Source organism: Rhopalosiphum padi, chromosome 2 (genome assembly GCF_020882245.1).
Source record: "Rhopalosiphum padi isolate XX-2018 chromosome 2, ASM2088224v1, whole genome shotgun sequence".
Lineage (NCBI taxonomy): Eukaryota > Metazoa > Arthropoda > Insecta > Hemiptera > Aphididae > Rhopalosiphum > Rhopalosiphum padi.
In genome coordinates this window covers 21,007,174-21,020,576 of record NC_083598.1, presented here as the reverse complement: position 1 = coordinate 21,020,576, position 13,403 = coordinate 21,007,174, and the positions used below count along the sequence as shown (strand labels likewise).

Here is a 13,403-nt window from a genome sequence, read left to right as displayed (position 1 = left end):
CTAGTTATGTTTTGCATTAATATGGAATATAACTGATATTTTTTTATTTATTGATAGAATTAATTATGAGTAGAATTCGGGACTTCTTGCATTTAGGTACGTGTTTTTTTGTAGTGGTCGCGTAGATTATTCTATAGGTGAGTTATAAATTTGTGTTTGAAATGGTGAAACTAATATTAAGTTTAAATTTGCATATTTTTGCATATTTTAGGAAAAGTGCATATTTGATCATTTTTTTGCATTTTTAAAATTTATATGTAAAATACGTAAAATTGTCGAGAAAAATCGTAATTGAAAAAAATTCAAAAATATTATTTTAAATAAATTAAGGTCGTAGTCGGTCGTATCTAACTTGTACCTACATCTGTTTAAAATAGTTTCTATGTTGCTTAAGTATTAGGTAAGTATTAACCTTTTTATCAACAATATCAACAATTGTATATGTGCCAGATTTTTAAAAATTATAATCAATTTAATATATAATTCAATATATGTGCTTAGGTACCTAATTTTTTAATTTTTATTATTATAATTATATAATATGTTTTATGCGTTTTCAAAAACAAAATGAATAATTAACTGCATATTTTGATGATTTTTACTATATATTTCGGTAATGTCAAGTGCAACAAGTCTACAAGTCCCAATGAACTCTAATTAAGAATAAGATCTCTATTTGATTTTTTTTTTTTGATCATTAATAATTTGATGATACAAGAATGATGCGGATGATAAAATTATATCTTAATAATTTTAGAGTTAGGTATAAATTATAATTTTTTTTTTTTTTTTTTTTTTTTATCAATAAAAATTTTACAATTTTCAATACACAATTTGATAATTACAATACTTGATTATCTATCTCTTTTAAGCATAGCTTGAGTTAGAGATAGAGAGTAATAATATAATATTACTGTGAAATGATTCAACAGTTAAGTACGAGGTTTTTTTTGTGTACAGTTAGTTCGGAAATACGTACCTACAATATTATCATGTTTTAAATATTGATAGTTATTAGTTATAGATATTATACTACAGCTACATTTAAAATACCTACAAATTGATAGGTACACACTTAACAAAGAAAATAATATATTTATAATAATATTGGTTCATATTATTATTTGTATGACACATTTAACAAATTTCAGCGAACCAATTTCTTTTGTCAAATATAGTTTGATTTTATTTTTAATACATTTCTAACTAATACTCTTAATGTTTTTAATAGTTTCCAAATCTTAGGAACATTTTATTATTTTTAAAACTAATTACTGATACCTATTTGCTAAAAGAATTTCGTACAATAGTCAAAAGTCGCATCCATTAAAAAAGTGTCTCAACACTGCACATAAATTTCAATTTACTTACTTTTTCAAGAAAATATTACATTGCCATTGCTTTATTTATCGTTTAATATTACTAAATGTTCCCCTTTCATAGATATCACTAGCGGCGTAATTACGGGGGGAAGGAAGATTTGGGTGTCGTATCCACCATGACCATTTTTTTAAAGAACTGTTTAGCTATATTTATTTACGGATTTAGCGATAAATATTATTCAATATTATATTGAATATTTTCAATTTGTAATTATTTGTTTCCGTCTGACCCCGTGTTACATACGTACATACATTTATTTCACTGAAAGGAAATGCTTATATGATAATTACATTTTTTTTCTTATGGAGGGAGGGATAATAGGTAAAATATCACCCCCCCCTCACCACAAATATGACCAAATTACACCACTGAATATCACTTCATCCATATTCAAAATCAGGTACGTCATCCCCATGTATTTTGGTAACTTTGGTACCTAATTGTAATTTAATACGGTTGCCACGATTAATATTTTTCCCTAAAAATGAATAGTTTTACATTCAAATAACTATTTAAATATATAATATATATATAAAATGTTGTAACTTTTTTTGTATTGTATCTGGTACACATTTAAAAAATAAAAATTCACAATATACTATATACATACATTATAATACTTCACACTTATGATAAATTCCACTCAATAAATAAAAAATATTTTTATTTATTTACCAATGCAAATCATGTCTCTGTTAATGTATTCAAAATATTAACATCTTTCAGAGAGATTACTTTAGACAAATTATTTTCCTTGGCCTTTTGAAAATGATAATTCATAAGCTTTCCTTATTAAAGTTATGCTTCTGTCTATTTAATATTTGAATATTATGTCTGGTTTATAATTTTTTAATTTGTATGATAATTTGTCATTCTCGAAAACATGTATTTTGGCCCATGTACCAGGCGAATAATTTTGCATTACAATTTGTATATTGTATTAGTATAATTTCAGGACATTTCTCCCATTTTTAGATGATTCCTATAGTCTAAATTTAAAATTATTTGATAAAAGTAGTTTTTCCTTTTTTTTATTGATCATTAAATACATGGTCATATAGGCCATCATAGTATAGGATTTTGAGTTAGATTAGGTGTTATTTACATTTAAAGTTTTTCCTTATTGAATATACATTTTCGAAAGCAACATTTTTAAAATTAAAGTAAATACGTAGGTAACGGTTTTAACGTCTTGCCAAACCAAAAAGATATAACGCTGGTCGCTGACTGACAGCAATATTGCTTGGCTGCATCCGAATTGGTTCCCGATATTCTATAGAATATCGTAACTATAGTTAGGCGGCATACGTCCGAATTGGTTAACGATAAAGATTTTCGAAGAAGCAAAATACGATATAATATAAATGAAATATTTAATATTATTATAACATAAGGACTTTCAATGGAATTTAAAAATAACGATCCGAAATAGGACGAACATAAAAATTGTTTTTTTAGCTTATCTTTACTATCGCCCAAGAAGTATGTAGAAGTATTTAATGTCATTAAAACCGATAAATGAAAAACTTAATAAATTCTTTGATTATATTTTAGAAAATTATATTGAAAAAGATAGATAGCTCATTTCCACCAACAATGTGGGTTGAATATACCAGTAGTATAGAACGAACTAATTGCTGTGAATCATGAACAATTCTTGATTTAACGGTAATTACGAAAAACCAAAGAAACATATTAAATATGGATTCTCTAATTTCAGAATTTTTAGTTTTTGTAAATAAATAAATCTATTTTTTACATATTATTCAAAAATTAATATTTAATTTAGAGATAGTTCATTCTCTAATGCCAGTAATACCTAGGTGTAAAAAAAATCTACCTATAAAAAATATATACCACATAAGTAATTTATTTTTCTATTAATAAATAGTAATATGCCAATACGGTAAGGTTATAATATTTACAATTCTAAATAAATATGTAAAAATTTTAGAAAACAGTGATTAATTCAATTTCGGAAATATAATAAACAATACAAATTTATACATACAAGATATATATGTATGTATATTAGCTAAGACCTTCATATTAATATTAAATATAATAATTTTCAAATATTTGCAATTTATTTATTTGATTATATTGATCTTAGATTTATGACATTCACCAATCAGTTGATTCCAAAATACTTATATTATAAGATCTCATGAATCTGATTTACAATATTTAATTGGATCTACAATACAATAAATACAATCACCAACAATATTTTATGGTTTAAATAACAATAACATTATTTTAACACTGTTTCACCAATGTATAACTAATGTACTTAAGTATGATTGATGATTAAATGATTTATACCATTATACATTTATACAAATCAAAAGCCTACACACTAAAGGATGGATTAATTATAAATACATACAAACAAAAATAAATAAATAATGTATTGAGATCAAACATATCTACCATGATATAAATATTGAATTGTAAAAAAATATATATTATATTACACTATTTTATGAATATTCTTAAATTTAAGATTAAAGAAAAATCTATCTAATTATATGATAAAAATATCTAATTATTTCTTCCCATTTATTTAGTAGCAATGGGTTGAAACATATACAGTCTAATTATTAAAATATTGCTTAAATAAATTTTAGACATATTTCAAAATACAACTTCTATAAGTATGTAATATTATAGTAATACACTATTACAAACTAAAATATTATGAAAAAATGGAGAAAAATGGAAGTAATAATTAAATAAGTAAAAATATAACTTAATCAGAATTATATATTTCTGATTATTCACAATTTTATAGGAATTTAAAATTTTTATTGATTTATTATATAGCAAACTTAGTGAATTACGATTAAATGAATATTAATTTGTATATACTATATATAAACTTATCATAATTATTAATTATAAACTTAGTTTTCAAAGCTCTTTAAATAATCTAAATATGTTGTATATATTGATTTATACTCTCTAAAATGGAATTACCCCTTTAGTTGTATAAATACTATTAAATAACTAATTTTAAAGCACCGTTTTAGAATAATAAAGACCTAATTTCTAATTATAAATTATAATAATAAAACAAAATAATATGTAAAAAAAAAAAGTCTGTTTAACAAATTAGAATATTCATTATTCATAAACTTAAAAAAAAAATGTACAAAAGTCAACAAAACAATATAAAAAAACCAATAGTCCAATACATTCTTTGCTTAGGTAAAATTTGAAAATTTAAATATATTTTTTTAAATGAATAAAATGAAGATGAAAATTATAACAAATTAACTTTAACTACACAGTGTCCAAAATATTATAAAATTTGATAAGTATTTTTAATAAATACAGTAAATGCCATTTATTGGACTTGATTTGGGACCAGAACATTTATGTCCATTAACCAAAAAAATCAATAAGGCGAAAGGTTTGGAATAAAAAGTTATATGTATAAATATAGATATGTAATAATAAGTAAAATAAAGAAATGTACTTATACATTTTAATTATTTTTTATTTATTAGCATTTAATTATATTCACTTAATTAAATATAATTAATAGTTATTAATTATATGATTTAATTAATTGACCCATTAAACCGGTATAATTTGTCCTATAAACACATTAAATCTCGGTATACTTTGCACACAAAGAGAGCAATAGTCAAAGGTGATCAAAATATGTTGTAGTCTGTGCATTCCTATGATTTGTTATGCTGCTAAGTGAAAAAAATTAGACATAAAGATATTAATTTAAAATAGCAGGGAGTTGTGCTCTATGGGCGACAAAATATAATTAGTACACATGCAAGTATACTGGCCAGCCTGTTCAGTCCAAAAGACAAATGAGTCAATTAACCATAAGTCCAATAAGCAACTATTGTAAAATAATTTATATAAAAATAATTTATTGCCGATTAGCTTGAAAAAAAAAATAGGTAAAATTAAAAAATACAATATTGTATAGGGTTTCAAAAACAAATTACCAAACATACATTTTAAGATGTTTGAAATATTTGGACAATTTTTTACTGTACACCTTGTAAACGAATGAATCAAATACATTCATAATAATGGTACAAAGTCAATCAGCAAAAATACATAAATTAACATAAAAAATTGTAAATTTAATAATACTTGTGTTTCTGAAAAATCACGTTACTTTTAAGTAATATTGTTCTTATTAATGTTTAATGTTAAACACTATAGTATTACACATAAAATTAATTACTCAATTTAGTGAAATATTGAGTTAGTTAGTATAAGCTAATAATACATTTTTAAAAATAAATATATTGTAAGTATGTATGTACATACATGGCAGAGTTTCAACTAAAATATTATTCCTTTAGTTAAAATACTCCCATAAATAGCTTAAGATCATCTTTTTCGACGACAATGCCTTTTATGTTCACTACTCCAATGAATTAGTTGGCATTTAGGACTACAATATGCTGTATTCCAACAACAATGATAAATAGCTTCACTTTCACAATTCACACACTAAAAATATAATTTTTATAAATATAAATTAGTAATTCTAATATAGAGGGTACTGCATACTTGGGGTTAAATGATATATTGTGAAAAAGGAATCTCATTATATATTAAGCCATGGTTTATCCAAAATAAATATTAAAATGTTAAGAGCCAATGACTACCTATTATATGATAGTGTCAGTTTAATATATTTATATTCTCTAGTTTGACTGTTACCAAATGCATTTTACAACAATATATTTACATAAATTACAAAGTGTATATATGTAAAGAATATAAAATTAAATTTATTGAATTAATTCTAATAAAAATCATTAGGTTTTAATATCAAAATTTAATAGCACAGCCATTTGTAAGTATAATAAGTGATTATATATATATAAAAACTAAAAAAAAAAAAACATAAAATAGGTGGCAAGAAATTATTTATTTGAGTATTCTTTCTATAAAGTAATTTATTAATAATCATAAAATGTTAATTGATTTTAAAAATGTATCAACTTTAAAATAAAAAAAAATTACCCATTGTTTTTTCTTCACTTCAGACAGTGCAATATTGTGGTTTTCTTGCAATAAAGCAATCTCCTCTTTATGTTGTTCAATTATTTGTTCAATAGCTTTACGTTTTTCATTTTCCATTTCAGCTCGAATCTAAAACAAAAAATTTTAATTGAGAATATAATAGAATAGGTACTTGTGTAGTATACTACCTACCAAAAAAACTTGAGAAATATAGTATGTTAAATTACTACCAATTGATAATTACAATTTATCAAACTCAAACTTACTTAATCTATAACTAATGATGATCATTTTCAAGTATTTTATAATATTGTTATATGTAATTACATATTATTTTAACCTCATCCCAGAAAACTTCTAATAAGTAGTGTTGTAAATTAAGGGACCACTACCATTATTTTTTTAGTTGGTGGTCTAACAAATTTGTTGCTCCTTGGTTTTTGAGCATTGATTATTCATTATGATATTTTAAAATACCAAGAAAGCATAATATATACAAAGTAAAACACATATGCAAATATAGCAAGGCGAAAGGGCACAGCGTAAATTAAAATAATATACGTAAAAGTAAGTTATCATGGCTCTTGGTAGATAATTACCAGTTAAAATATTTAATTATAATATTGTACAAATATTTTATGTTATTTATTTTAAAGACTCAAATTAGAGGTAATTTTCTGTAATAAAATGAAATAATAATACCTATGATAAGTAACATATTACACTCATACGGCTTTTTAGTAGACAGTATTTTATAGTAGGTAGTATACTACATAACTACCTATAATAGATAATAATATTTCAAATACAACGGTGGCTTGTGTAGATGGGCAACAAGGCAGTTGCTCCCCTGTTAAAATTGTAACAAATTACTTTTTAAGAAGTTGGATATTGATTTAAATATTAACAATTATCTTGTATATTATTAATGAAAGTAAAAACAGTTTTCAATTATTATGAAAATACTATCAGACAATCAGAGTTTAAAATTATCCATTAACAATTGCCTGTTATTAACTTATATACCATAATAAAATATGATCAAAGTACAAAAACGAAGGAGGGATTTGGTAGTAATATGGCCGCCGGAGCAACACAAATAATCATCCGACGGACTACAGAAAACTATACATAATAACTAAAAATATATTTTACTGTATTCATTTTCAATTGTCTTCCCACTTTCAGAGCCCACAAGCCGCCACTGATAAAATATATTTAATTACAAAACTAACCTTGTTTATATAGCTTTTAGGTGGTTTTTTACTAATTGGTTTTGTTTGCACTTTAACTGATCGTACTAAATCTTGACATGAAGAACTAACTGTTTCATCTTCAACGACATCAGGATCTTTTAACCTTTCAGTTGTAGATGTTATATTTTCATCTACTTCATTTTCTTTAACTGGAGATTTTGTTTTCAATGGTGATGCACTTTTTGATGTTTTAATTCCTTCGGATGCATTGATATTTTCTTTTGGACTTTTAACTTTAGTTTTCACATGTTTTACTGGAGTATTATCTGCATGTAAGGGTTCGCTTACTTTCCTAGGTCGACCTCTAGGTCTTTTTTCTACAATGTTTTCAGGACTGGTTTTTTTAATTAATAAAGGTTTCTTTACAACTTTTTTTGGCGGACTTGTTTTTTTTTCTAGAGATAATGGTCTACCTCGTTTTCTTTTTACAGGTTTTACTTCATCTTTTGATTCTGATTCCTCAGTATCTGTCTCAACTTTTGCCTCAGCTTTTATTGATGTTTTCTGTTCTTTAACTTTTCTCCTTTCATAACGTTTTAGAATAGGTGAAGCTTCTACTTTAGGTGGTTCTTCTTCATCTTCTGAAGATGAACTAGATGAAGAGGATGATGATTGTGCAGCAAGACCAAATATAACTTTGTCCAGTTGAAGTTGATGGCGACGCAATTCCTCACATGCTTTGTTCCATTGAGAAGTACGACCCTGAGACTAAAAAAATAAGTGCTTATTAATATTTAACACAATTGAAAATATGTAACCTTACATAAGTCTTAAATAAACATATTTTTAGTTTATAGATTACTCAACAATGTAGGTAATACATTTTTTTAATTATATTTTAAATATTAACCTGTAAGGTATGAATGTTCACCGATATTGGTCGTATTTGAGATTTGTCAATAATTCCAAGCTGGTGTTCACTACCAAAAAATCTTACTTCATACATATCACCCTCAATTTTTAAAACCTGAAATATTATTTTAAAATAAAATAACTTTAAAAATAAGTCTTAATTTTATTATTAATACTTTTGCTGGCCAGTATGGAAAATCTTCTTGTTTTGCATACACTAATTCGTGTGGGGGTTTACATGGCTTACAAAACCAAAATTTTGAATTTTTTTGTATAGAATATTTGTAACAATAACGACATCTCATTATTTCATCCAAATCTCGATTGCAATCTCTCAACATTAAACGGCCATAATCAGCTAAACTGCTATGAACTATAAAACAAATAAAAAATGTAATATAAATTATTATATTGCCTGAATTTAATATTTTTATATAAACTATTTATTTTTGTATGTGTTTAATATTTCTAGTTTTATGAAGGAAAGAATAGAATTATTGTTATAATTTACCGCCATGAAAAATAATAATATTGTGAACAAAGGTTAATATATCTGCTCGGAACTCTTCAACATTTTTATACTCATCATCATCAGCTTTATCTTCAATCATTTGAAGATCTATAATTCTAAAATTTAATGAAAAAAATTAAAAATATACATTTTAATCAGAGTACAAAATAAATTTACTTGAAAATAAGAAGATCTATCCTCCAAGGATCTTTGTCTTTTAATGCAGATTTCATGTTAAAGTGTAAATCACTACCTTTTAATTGACTCTGAAACTGAAGTCTGTCTGAAACATATGTTGATGGAGCTGTGGTAGCAATTTTTCGTTCTGACCATGGTAAAGGTATCTAATTAATAAAAAATATATTTATTACTAATATCAAACACCATATATTCTGCTTAAAATGTATTCAGGATATTTACTTTTTCTCTTAATCTGCCAGTAGTATGATAAAGAAGCCTATTAAGCTGACTTTTTTTAATCTTTTTACAAGCTTCTTTAGTAGAAGCACAATTCTAAAAGAATACGGTTATTTAATATCATTTTAAATAATATTTATTGCACTAATAAGTAATACTTACTTTGCATATATTACAAATGAACTTATGCTTAACATCATTTTCTGGCAAGTCCTTTTTTTCAATACATGAAAGATGGAATACTCGATAACAAGATGTACAACTTATAACATCTCCAGCACTATGACATTGAAAACAGTACCAATCATGACTATCCTTGTCAGCCTAAAGAAAAACATTACAAGTTGTAAAATATATTAATATATTCAAGCAGAATAAGTCACAAACTTTTTCTTCTGGAAGTTTATATCCTTCAGTTTCAACTCCCGCTTTTGAACCTTTGTTACCAACTCTTTTGGTTAAAATCAAAAGACCATCACGTACACAATAATTTAATTGTCTTCCCACTTCCTCTGTTGAATAAAAAATAATTAGTTTAGAAAAATATATATTTAAATAAAACTAATGTTATACCCGGTGACATATTGTGGACTTTAGTCATATATTTTGTGATGCGATCAATATCTGGTACCTGCCTTTGAAAACGTATCACTTTCACAGCATCCCACAGCTGTTGAACAGCCAATGGGCATGATATACGGCGGCGACTCATTGCCATAAATAATCTATCACCCATGTCAATTAGTACACCAGTTATTGACAAAGAAAAAAATGTGTATACTTTTTATTCATTTTAAAATGATGCAAGTTAAGCAACACTTGTCAAATTTGTAATTATTGATCTAATTACACAATGACTGTTCCTAAATACATATCCAATAAAAACCAATCTGAAAGAAAAACAAAACTAATTAATATATAGAAAGTAACAATTTTCTAATAAATATATATGTTTAAGTATATATTAAAAAGTAAAAATGACATTTTAAAAATAATAGGCAATAATCTAATATTTACAATTAAGGTTCAAATTTTTAGGTTCAAATTAAGTTGAAATATGACATTAATAATTTCTAAAAACAAATATACAAATTCTCCATAAATTCATTTAAGTAAAAAAAATATGCAAAAATAATCAATAAACATCAAAATATGCTTTTATATATAAATTTATAATTTTTTAATAAACTTGTTTTTCGTAAAATGTATAAAATGAAAAACCAATAATAATAATAATAATAAAAATAGAACACAAACTCAATATTTTGTTTAGTTTATTGATGTATAATAAAAAATGTTGTAAAGTTAGGCACAAAAATTAAAATATATAACTAAATAATAAATATAGTATTATTTTTCTCACAACATAAAATATTCCTTAACCTCAGAAAAATTCTCAAAAATACAAAAAAAAACTTGAGTTGAAATATTTTACTCTATTAAACATAAAAATAAGTCATGTTCAATAACTATATTGTGTAAAAACCTAAAATCTGAACCTTATATACAACAAACCATGTGATGCAATAAATAACAACCTAATAACTATTAGACAAAATAAACATAGATATATTAAGTTTATAACTAAATTGTATTTTCTGATTAAATAATAATATATAATATATATTTTTTTTTTAATTTAAGATACACGAAGGACTCTAATTTATTATTATACTTATACATAACACATTTATGCTCTTCATAGAATAACAAACAATATAAAATTCAATAGTGATACTTATTGATGTACAAATAAAAAATTAAGTAAGAAAATATTGTGATATACCTATAGATAATTATAAATCATAATGATATTGAGATAAAATATTTTTAAGAATAAAACATAAATCAGTAAAAAAAAAAGAAGCATCAAGGTATAGGTAAATATAAATATATTATTGATACATCAGTGATAACTGATAACCATTGCATAGAAATATATAGTGACAAATACATTTTGATTTGTAAGAGATGTCTTATGTTATAGATTACTTAAGTCAATTTGAACTCAATATTAGATTGAAACTAACTGTATGGCATCTTTTCCTTAACCTAATCTATTATGAAATATGCAATACGCAACTTGATACAAAGATTCTTTGATTTTATTCTGATTAATACTTAGTTAAAATATTAATATTGTAAGTACCTAGGATAACATTTAAATAAGTCTTATAAAAACTAATAATTAAACAAGTCAATGAGATTATGTCAAGCAAACCTCACTAAATTCTTACACTACACAATCAAATTTAAAGACATGGTATAAAAAACGAATCAAATATATTTGACATAACGGTAAGTATCGTGACCTCAGTAAAACAAGTTGTAGTTGATCAAAATATACATTATAGATGTATCTAATTTGTTTAATACCAGTATACTTGAGTTCCTAAACGATTTCAGTAAAAATATAAATGACGACTCAACTTTAAATACCCAGCGTAACAGTCGTGTGCGTAACTCAAAACTTGTATAAATGTACACGTAAATCTCATAGAATTGACTCACTGAAAAGGTAGGATCATATAGTCGTATAATCGACATAAACGGCACTAGAAATTGATACTTTTATAGAATAATATCTCATAAATGGGCAAGTGGGTATTGAAAACATAGAAAACCTAGACGTGAATATATTACGTTTTTGGTTTCGTCGAGTTGACTGGAGTTGGCGCCCGTTGTCCGGTGATCGTCTGCTCACACGAAAATGGCGGCAAACACATTGCGGTGATGACGACGTTGGCGGACGGACGTCACAGGCGGGAAAGCATCGAACTCAAACGACATCGCTGGACACGTTCAAATCAAAAACTTCACGGATGTGAAAAATATTATAGCGCAAAAATGAAAACAGTGATTAATATTGTTGTTTACAAACATAAAACGAAAATGAAAGGGATATGGAAGGGGGCACGTCGAGTACTCGAGTTTAGGTTTTGCCGTTTTTGGGTGGGATTCCGCTCTTCTCTTCTATCGAACAATCTACCCACCCGTCCAACCAATTTTGTCGAAGCATAAGCACATCAGTGTGACCAATCGGTTTCCGTAAACTACTGATAGAACCTATTTATCATTTTTTCAATAACCATTGATCATAAATACGATGTAGTTAAAAATACACAAGCTGAGCCCACTAGGCCCGAGGCCGGCAATCGGTAGTTCCGAGTGCGGTACCATTGACTTTATAGTTTATACTATAAAGCGAAAAGTTATTAGCTTTAGTATAGTACTATAGTCAATAGTCGGCACTAATCCACAGCCCACATACCAGTCATTTAGATATTAGCATTGAGAGAATTCAGTTTTTAATATTCAATTTTTTTGTTTTTAAGATAATCCAAAAACAGATAATCGTTACCGTAGAAAGGTGCTTGAATCTCACCTAATGTTTATATGGTTATTTTCTATATATAATATTATATATTTCAAAATATTTTATAGATATTTTAAATTCTCCATTTGTATTTAGCTGTTTTTTTTTTATAAATGTCGATAAAAAAAATATTCACTGGTGCTTGAAAATTCATTACAAGAAGTTCCTCATATGTTATACGAGACTACGGCTATTTTCGCGAGTCGTGACTAGTGATTACCACCCAACGGCCAAGACCACGATTAAAGATATATATTATAGATATATATCTTTAATCGTGGCCAAGACTAAATCCGTTATCGGCTTATCGCGACTACCACAATTAGCTGAACCATATCCACCTTGGTTTTAGCGTCGCAATTCACAATTGTTAAATCTATCATTACCTATATTAATTCAGTGGTTGACTTGGGGGGGACTGAGTACCTCAACTAATTTTTTGGATACGCTAGCATACCCCTACTTAACCATAAAGGGTGGTGTGGAGTGACCCCCACCACCATGGTTATATAAGTTTTATTAAAATGCTAGGGACGCTACTTTTTTTAAAGTAGGTAGAGTACCTCTACTACTTTATTTCCAAGTCAATCACTATATA

The 13,403-nt window shown here is 25.7% G+C and overlaps 1 protein-coding gene across 2 annotated transcripts; it reads right to left on the bottom strand.

The window, feature by feature from the left end:
• Positions 1–3,448: 3,448 nt before the first annotated feature.
• On the bottom strand, positions 3,449–12,614 carry LOC132923314 (zinc finger MYND domain-containing protein 11-like). Of its 2 annotated transcripts, XM_060987223.1 has the most exons (13): positions 12,073–12,614; positions 10,211–10,319; positions 10,003–10,154; positions 9,817–9,941; positions 9,592–9,753; positions 9,433–9,525; positions 9,190–9,356; positions 9,013–9,128; positions 8,678–8,874; positions 8,500–8,616; positions 7,629–8,357; positions 6,394–6,522; positions 3,449–5,874 (listed from the first exon to the last, which is right to left on the bottom strand). In XM_060987223.1, the coding sequence occupies exons 2-13, from the start codon at positions 10,219–10,221 to the stop codon at positions 5,752–5,754; spliced, it is 2,121 nt and encodes a 706-aa protein (XP_060843206.1). In that variant the 5' UTR covers positions 10,222–10,319; positions 12,073–12,614; the 3' UTR covers positions 3,449–5,751. The 2 variants fall into 2 exon arrangements, with proteins under 2 accessions (XP_060843206.1, XP_060843205.1); XM_060987222.1 differs by having other exon boundaries at positions 10,003–10,319.
• Between the last annotated feature and the right edge of the window lie 789 nt (positions 12,615–13,403).

Coding starts and splice junctions, on each gene's coding strand:
- LOC132923314 (XM_060987222.1), bottom strand. CDS start 10,165: ATGGGTGATAGATTATTTATGGCAATGAGTCGCCGCCGTATATCATGC. Junction 9,754..9,816: donor ATAAACTTCCAGAAGAAAAA/GTTTGTGACTTA, acceptor GTTTTTCTTTAG/GCTGACAAGGATAGTCATGA. Junction 6,523..7,628: donor CTAAAAGCTATATAAACAAG/GTTAGTTTTGTA, acceptor TTTTTGTTTTAG/ATTCGAGCTGAAATGGAAAA.